This window comes from Corticium candelabrum, chromosome 10 (genome assembly GCF_963422355.1).
Source record: "Corticium candelabrum chromosome 10, ooCorCand1.1, whole genome shotgun sequence".
NCBI classification, from domain to species: domain Eukaryota; kingdom Metazoa; phylum Porifera; class Homoscleromorpha; order Homosclerophorida; family Plakinidae; genus Corticium; species Corticium candelabrum.
The window spans coordinates 7147941-7157769 of NC_085094.1; the positions used below are offsets into that span (position 1 = coordinate 7147941).

At 41.9% G+C, this 9829-nt stretch overlaps 2 protein-coding genes across 3 annotated transcripts in view; both read right to left on the reverse strand.

The window, feature by feature from the left end:
• Positions 1-677: 677 nt before the first annotated feature.
• Positions 678-3244, reverse strand: LOC134185433 (ankyrin repeat domain-containing protein 50-like). The gene has a single exon (XM_062653216.1). The coding sequence runs from the start codon at positions 3214-3216 to the stop codon at positions 748-750; it is 2469 nt and encodes an 822-aa protein (XP_062509200.1). The 5' UTR covers positions 3217-3244; the 3' UTR covers positions 678-747.
• A 1491-nt stretch (positions 3245-4735) lies between these two features.
• LOC134185431 (transcription initiation factor TFIID subunit 2-like) overlaps positions 4736-9829 on the reverse strand; it is an 11801-nt gene continuing 6707 nt past the window's right edge. For both annotated transcript variants that reach the window (XM_062653215.1, XM_062653214.1), the window contains exons 19-31: positions 9700-9829; positions 9199-9309; positions 9054-9142; positions 8485-8527; positions 8238-8314; positions 8095-8172; positions 7963-8024; positions 7283-7352; positions 7121-7225; positions 6949-7048; positions 6821-6880; positions 6505-6666; positions 4736-5552 (exon numbers count right to left, since the gene is read on the reverse strand). The exon at positions 9700-9829 is cut by the window's right edge. In XM_062653215.1, the coding sequence (XP_062509199.1) occupies positions 4977-5552; positions 6505-6666; positions 6821-6880; positions 6949-7048; positions 7121-7225; positions 7283-7352; positions 7963-8024; positions 8095-8172; positions 8238-8314; positions 8485-8527; positions 9054-9142; positions 9199-9309; positions 9700-9829 (1663 nt within the window). In that variant the 3' untranslated portion in view covers positions 4736-4976. The remainder of the gene's footprint in view (positions 5553-6504; positions 6667-6820; positions 6881-6948; positions 7049-7120; positions 7226-7282; positions 7353-7962; positions 8025-8094; positions 8173-8237; positions 8315-8484; positions 8528-9053; positions 9143-9198; positions 9310-9699) is intronic.

Genomic DNA, 9829 nt, shown 5'->3' on the forward strand with positions numbered 1-9829 from the left:
AAGTTAACAGGAAAGGTTACAAAATTTAAATAAATAAAAATAAAAAATAAATAAATATAGAATGAATACTGTTATTACATACTTAAAATCTACCAATTTTGTATGCATAAAAATAAATAAAAAATAAATAAGAATAAAAATGTAGATATAAATACTGTTATTACATACTTCAAATCTACCAAGTTTGTACGCATAAAAATAAATAAAAAATAAAAAATTAATAAAAATTTAGATATAAATACTGTTATTACATACTTGAAATCTAGCAAGTTTGTATGCATACAAGTTACTGAGGATTGCTATTTGTATTAATTAGACGACACCTTGTAATTAATTAATAAAGTATGTAAAATAACAAATAATTTATATGAATTGAAAAATTGAAATTTGGCTTGTTTATTTAATAAAATGTATAAATACATAATAAAAATTAAAATTTTATATAAATTAAGAAAACATGCAAAAATTACATTTTATAGTCCTTAATTAATTAACAGTGGTTTGTGTTTAATTAACCAAATTAATATATTTATAGTAATTTATATATAATTTTGATATATAAAATAATAATAAAATAGATTTTAATTAATCTCATCTGTGCATTAGAAGTTAATATTAATAATAAAACTAAACTAACGCGCACGCGCATGAATCTCTGAGCATACAACTCCTGGCAAACAAGTAATTTATTATTGCAGTCTAAATACAAAAATATTAAATACAATAAAGCAAATTAAAAATTCTACCCTAGAGTTTTTGTTTGCTGCTGTTGCTGCCTCTATGCCGTGTGTCTTTCTCTTTGTGTCGTTTCCAGAACTTACCAAGGGCTGAAGCAAGCCGACCTTCGGACCGTCCACTTGAGCTTCTCCTCACTGTTGCTCCTACTGAACGTGAATCAGAGTCCTGTTCTCGTAAGACACCCATAATAGCTTTGTATTCATCACGAGCAGAAGGTCGTCGGTGCCTTGAAATCGATTTTGAAGTGCTGGAGCTGCAGAGACTGAGAGCGTCTTGGTCAGCAGCAGGCAGCTTTCTTGGTAGTCCCAGATTTGTTGATTGATGTCGCCTACTAAGAGCATTAGTGGATGAACCAGAGATTAAAGATCGTCCGGATACGCTGCTGGGTTTTGGTGATATGGAACGAAGTGTATGAGGATCGCGTCTTGGCACGTGTCTTCCTCCTGGTTCTGAGCGAACGTCCGAGTGATCTCGAATGTGAGTAGTCGGTGTGCCTTGTACCGTTGAAGAACTCTGCCTGGAGAGAGCACTGGATGGTCTCCCACTACGTCGCCGCTGTTGGAATTGTCTGATAAGATTGGCAAGCTGAGGATGACCACATTGTTGAGCAATATCCAATGGAGTACTTCCATATTTGTCTACTTTGAAAGGATTTGCTCCTCGAGATAACAGCAGCTTAACAGCTTGCTCGTGTCCCTCTTGACACGTTATCCCCAGAGCTGTTGCTCCATCATGTGACGGCTTATCTATCTCAGCCCCCCAATCCAACAGAGAACTGATTGCTTCCTTATGACCATGCCATGCAGCAGCATGCAAAGGTGTCAATCCGCGTCGATCGGGCTGGTTGATATTAGCTCTTCGAGCAGCCAACATTTGAATGACGTCTTCGTAACCATTCCAAGCAGCAACATGCAGGGGAGATCGGCCAGTCCTATCTAAGATATTAGGGTTACTTCCATGATTGAGAAGAGAGCGAACAACATCGGGCAATCCTCGACCTGCTACTGCATATAAAGTTGATTTCTTGTCGTGATCCAACTGGTCGACATCAGCACCTCCCTCGACTAGAACATGCACAATGTCAGTCCGACCAGCTAAAGCAGCTAGCTTTAGAGCCGTAACACTATCCTCCACAGTTGCGTTTAAGTTAGCTCCTGCATTCACAAGGACTCGTACACAGTCAAGTTTGCCAGCCTGAGTACTGAGCAAGAGAGGAGTGAGTCCATCTCTATCAACGACGTCCATCTTGGCTCCAACTTCAATCAATTGTTTGGTAACAGTATGACTTCCCAGACAGACAGCATGAAACAGAGGCGTCCAACTCTGTTTGTCGACATGATTGACATCCAATCCAATGTTGAGTAACAAGTTGACTACCTGGAGGCTTCCTGAGCTTGCAGCGAGTGTAAGCAATGATCTGCCCTCGTTGTCGACTTGATCAAAAATCGGACTCCAAAACAAAAGAAGCTCCACAAGTGCAGCATGGCCACTTGCTACGGCTGCCATTAACGTTGTCTTGTGCGTTCGATCAAGATGGTTTGGATCAGCTCCAGCATCAAGCAAAATCTCAGCAACTTTGGCATTACCTTCATAAGCAACGACATTAAGTGGTCGCATTCCACTTTGGTCTTCGGCATGAACATCTGCTTGTGCATTGAGTAAAATAGTAACCACATCACAAGCATTTGGTGAGTTGCATAATGATGCAACAGATAAGGCTGACCTGCCATCTCTATCAACGTGATTGACATTCGCACCATGCACCAATAGCATCTCTATGATTTTCGTATGCCCCATATAAGATGCGGCTATCAGTGGAGTACGACCCTGCTTGTCTTCTAGATCAATACTGGCATTTCTTGATATTAGTTCTTGTACAACAACATCATGCCCCGCCCAAGATGCGGCTCTCAGAGGGCTTCGGCCTTCTCCATCGAAAGCATCCACATTGGCATTTCCGTATTCCAAAAGATAGACAACTAGTTCCAATCGACCTACCCAAGCTGCAGTACGAAGTGGAGTCCAACCATCCTCATCGCCTAGATCCACATTGGCACGACATGAAACAAGATATGCAACGACAGGTTTGTGTCCTTCCCTAGTTGCAATGTTCAAACTTGTTCTGCCGTTAGCATCTTGTGCATTAATGTCAACTCCAGAATCTACAAGGGCAGCTACTCCTTCCAGGTCACCATTTCCTGCAGCAACAATAAGAGCTTGACTGCCTACTAAACTGCTTTGAGTATCAACAGATGACACAACGCCACTGCTTACAATACTGTGTTCAGTAGAAAAAGCACTGGAAGTGTCATCTTCACCTAGTGGATTCACAAGAGGAAGAGTCATGCCAAGCTTTACTTTTATTGAAGACAGAAATTGTGATGCTTCCTTGTTATCCATCAGCAGTGGACCTGATGCAGCTTCAATAATGATGGTTGGGTCTATCCTTTCCCAACATTTTTTCAATAAATCTGACATTTCAGATGTAAACTGGCCTCTTGTGGCATGAACTGCCAATTCCTGAACTTCTCGACTACTTAGAGCTTGACCTAAGCTGCCATATCTCATGGCTAAAGCTGCGTGGCCATCGGCTGGATCACAATGAAACCTCCCACAGCTTTGCTGCAGCCATTCAGGAAACGATGGATGGGCAAACAACAGCTTCCCCCACATATCAGTTAGAATGAATCGAGCAACTGCATGAAGGTAGTCCTTCAACTGCAACATAGTGACTTGAGGAAAAGAACAAAGCACGGCCTCATACAAATCAGTCTCAGACAGAGGATGCAATGCGGCCACAAGAATAGAAAAAATAATACGAAGAACATCCAGATCTGCTCCACAGCTGCACGCATGCTCCATCCACAGCTCAAATGCTTCCCCCAGACTCCTTGGAACACAAGTCAAGTCACTAAATTTGATGAGACCTTGAACTGCAGCATCAACAACTAATTCAAGATAGAGAAAACAGCCTTTACTCGCAACACGAAGTTCGTTAATATTCTCAGCAGCCAGTCGATTCAAACAGTTTCTCAACCGGCTGTCTCCATCGAGCCTCCTCAACACATAACGCTGCAGATCACGACTCACATCATCACTCCTCGAACAATCAAGAGGAATCTCCATGAAGCCACTGAACAGATCAAGCATGTCGCGTCTACACGTAACAAGAAGAACAAGCCATGGGGGCAAAAGATGCCTGTGGTTTGCCAAGAGCTCCCCAATGCTTCTCGACCTTGCAGTCTCTCTGCAGCTTGACTCCGAAGTGCCATAGACGGAGGCAGCAGCAACCCCATCAACAATCAACAAACATTTCTCGGCCGGTGGCTCAGGAATGCTGCTGAGAGGCAGAAGAACACCGTGTCGCAACGCGTCGTCCGGATTACTCGAACACTGCTTCGTCTCCAACACACCTCGCGCATGCGAGTCTGCCTGCAAAGCAAGCCGGTACCCGGAAACGAGCGGGACGTTGCACAAATCGCGCGCCAAATGGCGCACGAAGCGAGACACGCTGCGCGGATCATCACCGCAGCGACAAAACCAATGCCACACGACGCGTTTGGCAAGTGCCGCAGCTTTCGCACTCGTCGGCTGAACAAACTCGTTGCACACGTTTGTCTTGCCGCATCCCGCCTCACCATAGATGACAATACCGGAGAGAGGAGACGAGCCGTCCAACGCCTCCGTGACAACATCAAATAGCCACTCCCGGCCGCACAGCTCAGTGTGGCGCACGGCCAACGGTCTCCGTTCGGGAGCCGAGTACTTGCTCTTCGCCTGGAGGAGCGTCGTGAGGCGTTGCAGACTGTCTTCTTCCATTCTGGATTCCCGGACGTGATCAGGCCCAGCTGCAACGAAGCTCTTTTGAATTCAATAGTGTGACAAGCGACAGATCCAGATAAGTACGTCTAGAAGCACAACAGAACGCACGTGCTTCCGTTGCCATGGCAATAAATGATGACCGTCTGGCAGCATGCTAGCAACATTCCATGTACTATACAGTTTCAAACCCAATATATATACAGCAACCTACTAGTAACATTTTACAGTTATGCAATACATTCAATAACAGCAGTGCTACTGGTACATCACACCTAAATAAATACATAGACACATCACTTCCAGTTTTACATTATTAGTCTCTAGACATCTACTATACTTCTAACTTTCTTAGTAACATTTTATGTGAGTATGCACAATGCCTATAGTGCACAAACACATAGCTAATCGTCTGTTGTTTAGGGAGGCAACATGGCTGGAAGTCCAGCTTCTGCCTTCGTGGCATCACCTTTCTTGTGTCTGTGCTTTTTCCGTTTGTGCTCTTTGCCCTCCTTCTTCTCCTTGTGTTTACCGTGTTTGTGTTTCTTCTTTGGCTGTTCGACGCTCGCAGCAGCACTGACAGTCATTCCACTCAAAACACTTTGAGGTAATGCAGCAGCAATCGGACCAGTAAGGGTTGATGGTACTGCAATCGTCTGTGATATAACTGATGGGGCTGACTTCATTTCTGGTGGTTTGCTGCCTCCGAATGCTTCATGATGGCTCCTCTTCTTGTGCTTGTGTTTGTGCTTGTGCTGCTTGACTGGTGGTAAAACCGGTGGCTTTGCTGGTGGCAAAACTGGAACAGTTGTTATTGAGGAAGTGGAGGTATTGGTGGAAATCACTGGTGCTGGGTTGTTTGGTGGTTTTACTGGAGTGGCTATACTGGTTGGTTGTGGCACAGCAGGCTGAGGAATTATGGGACGATGAAGTGATTGTACTGGTGATACACTCTGTTTCTTTGGAATTGGATGGCTCTTTACAGCAGCAGGTGCCTGCACACAACAATACAAACACTGTAGCCTTGTCACTTGTAGTCGTCATAGCGATAAGTTGTAGAGATTTTCAGACAAAGCAGACTTCCTATCTTATACAACAAACCCGTGCAGTGGCATATGACATACATATATCCATGTACTACTTTTTGGTGTTTAGTTCAATTTTGAGTGTACCCACTGGGCCACAATGGTGGGTGCACGTGTGATATGTACATCAACATCTATATGTATTAGCCTTCTTCTACAAGATTGTACATTAGTGATGTGTTCTGGGACTTACCGACAGTGATATATAAAAAAAAGTATAATAACAAAAATATATTATGTTGTTAAAAATTAAAATTAAATTAAAAATTAAAAATTAAAAAAATTCTATAAGTAAATAAATAAATAAATATATATTTTTAAATTGTCTTTTCAATTTATATATATATATATATATATATATATATATATATATATATATATATATATAAACAAATTCATTTTTTTGATTCCTCCCTTTACTATCAGTATTTCAGAAAATTGCTTCTAACACTTTGTAAACGATTCAAAGTATCTAGGATTCCTGTTGAGATGGGTATAAGTAACTACTGTACTTATACCAAGTGCATACATCAACCAAACGTTAGGAGGCCATTTCTTCAGCACAACATTAGAGAAAGTTACACACACACAGCACACACACAGACATGTCTACAAAAAATATTTGGAGTTCCATAAACCTCCAATGCTGTGGCTCATCAGAGTGCAAAAATTAAGTTGCGAAAAGCAACAGATGCAAAAGGAAGGGCGTGGCTAATAAGACTAATGCAATAGATACAATTTGAGTGTGTCTCATCGCATGCACAACTACCAGTTGTAAATTATTCCTACGTTAGACACACAACGACTGTCAGGAGTGACACTACAGTGTGTCGTAATTAGGCAAACAGAACTGTCTTGTTACCTTCCTTGGAGACACTGGTCGCATTGGCGGTCTCTGCTCTGTTGCTCCAGCTGAACTAACGGTGCCAAATAAAGATGCTTGAGACTTGGGAGGTGTCGCACTCTGAGTTGGCTTCATAGCCTTGGGGGCAATAGACTTGAGATGGGCAGCAGCATCGGGTGTCTGAGTAAAAATAGCAATAATTTGTCTATGTTGTGAGTAGCACTACAATCATGTGTGTGTGTGTGTGTGTGTGTGTGTGTGTGTGTGTGTGTGTGTGTGTGTGTGTGTGTGTGTGTGTGTGTGTGTGTGTGTGTGTGTGTGTGTACCAACTCACCTGAGCTGTTGACTTTCTAGTGACAGCTTGTCGTGCCTTCAAATCAATCACCACACCCAACTTGACACATCAAACACAAACAACAACTATCCATAATTGATACCCAACAAAGTCACTACACTACTTACCCCTTGGTCTGGCATACATGATGGTGTCAACTTCCCATACAAAGTGCTGTAAAGCTCGATAGCAGTGACTCGAATTCGAGTATCAACCGATGATGCAACCCTTAATTCAAGCACCATGTAACTACTGATAGAACTAAACCACCAAAGTGCAATCAATTGCAGATCTTCGCACCCCATTAGGTCCCACAGTTTGTGCACTAGCTCTTGTGTATTGAGCGGCGACTGATCCTTTCGTCTAAATGGCGGATAAGCTGCAAGTAGCTTCAGAACGTAATACCTACAGTGGAGGATAGATGCCCTACAATGGTTCTATCTGACTGTAAACTGTCATCACCTGATGTATGGAACAGGATCATTCTTGCATATTTCCAATAGAGACAAAAGCTCCTTCGCACTCTTTTCCACTAAAATCAAAGACCAGTGTGACATCTTGTCTATGTTAATAAGCTGTATACTGCACTGGATACTGGATAGTGTGTGTGTGTGTGTGTGTGTGTGTGTGTGTGTGTGTGTGTGTGTGTGTGTGTGTGTGTGTGTGTGTGTGTGTGTGTGTGTGTGTGTGTGTGTGTGTGTACTGTATGTTGGTGTATACATATGCAGTAATCATACAGTAATCTCACACAGCCACTTCCTGCTATGAAAACAAAGTAGCTGCCTATCCTAAAGCATTCATGCTACATGCAATACACTCAATGCCAAGTACTGCAATGTAGAGAAAGCTTGTAAAAAGGTGTTTAGATTCAGATATTAATTCAATAAAACAATCAATACACAACAAATAGCAAATATTAACTTATTATGTAAGTCTTATTGTATTCGTAAATTTTGCAAATAGACCAAAACTTTAGTAAATGAACCACGCCTCTACCGCGCACTAAGATGCTCCACTTCAGTATGCCTGCAAGCTTGACTATGTGATGAAACACTGTTGAGTAGTACAGTACAGAGTCTTAACATTGACTTTAAAGTCTGCTGAAAGTGACAAATACCCAATCGTTGTGTTCTACTACTCACCACGTACGAAGTCTACCAAACACTCTAAAGCTGCACATCTCACATCCTCAAACAAACCCACCCTACCAACACAAGCCATAGTTTATACCAATTTGTACAACAACAACAACAATAAACAACACAAGAACACACTGTGCATGGAGATGAAACACTTGACTTTTGGCAGGTAAATGGCCATTCTTCTGAAGCTTCCTGATTGCTTTCAAGCAGCTGCAAATCATACAACGTTCAATCAGTTAGTAACCTACTGATCAAATGTCATGACTGTTTGGTACCTGACAGTCACACAGTTGCGATACGAAGGAAGAAGCTTCTCAAGGTTAAGAAGCTCGACAACTTCCTTAGCCACAATCTGTAAACACACACGATGAAATGTTTCGTGAGTATGTAAGTGTAAACACAGTAGATGGAATATGTCAACAACATAAAATTATTTTGGACTACAAAGTATGTTAAGCAAAAAATTGTTTAATTCAATAATTGATTGTGCCATGTGGATACACGAGAATGTGATATACAAACCTGAGCATCTGCAGAACCTGCAGACAAGTTGGATATTTCTGGCCTGAGAAGACACGAAAGCATTTTAGAGCAAACTAAACATGCATTATGCACACACACACACACACACACACACACACACACACACACACACACACACACACACACACACACACACACACCTGGACCTAGAAGTAGGCCATCGCGACAATGATGCCATCCATCTTGTGGCCTCCTCTCTCTCTCTCTCACTCTCTCTCTCTCTCTCTCTCACACACACACACACACACACACACACACCTCTACCATGTAAACAACATTCATTATTTCTTCTCAATATATATACCGCCATAAACTCATACACAACTATGGCCAGACCAACTAAATTTCTTGATGCTCAGATTTGCCAGTCCAGTCTGAGCATAAAAATTCAGTTGGTCTGGCCTATCACACCTCACCTCCATACCCTAAACACGCCCACACAAACCACCAACATCAGGAGCATGCCATTTACAAGCATAAAGAAATGCAAAAACAAAGTACATGCTATTACACATGCAGACAGCCCACAAATCAACAGGTAAACATACTTTGAAGGTGTTCCAGCTATAGCAACGGCTGGAGTAATGACGAGACTCAAAGCATCAACAAGACTGCTCACATAATAACAGTCTGAGTACTACAAAACAAACAAGTGAGTGACGAGTGACGAAACAATGGACGATTGTTGCTCACTGAGTTTATTCTGTTGTCATTGTATTTGATGAGATCTTGAAGAAAGACAAGAACATCTCTTGGTGACTGTTTGTGCTGACTTCGTATTTTGGCAATAGCAATAGGAAATTCCTAGAAAAGAGTGTGAGCATTGGAGAGACAAAGTTGGGTTAATAGGCAAGTGAGCATCTTAATCAAACAATACAAAGTGGAGACACACACACACACACACACACACACACACACACACACACACACACACACACACACACACACACACACACACACACATGCATACGAACAGACATCTAACAAACAAACAGACAGACAGACAGATCATTATTCAAAATATATGTATTGACAGACAGACAGACAGATCATTGTTCAAACTATATGTATTGACAGACAGACAGACAGACAGACACAGGCAGACAGACAGAGAGACAGACAGACAGACACAGACAGACAGACAGACAGACAGACAGACAGACAGACACCAAGATAAACTGACAGAATGCCAACCTTTTGAATAAGGTACATTGCAAAATCCGAGAAATCATTCAACTTCACAATAGTCGGACAAGAGTAAGAGCCAAACAAGTTCCGATGAATGCTGATCAAAATAAATGGCACACCCCACGTCGATGAACAC

What these genes read in the sequence shown, in the direction of transcription:
- LOC134185433 (XM_062653216.1), bottom strand. Translation starts at nt 3,216, where the DNA reads ATGTCAGATTTATTGAAAAAATGTTGGGAAAGGATAGACCCAACCATC.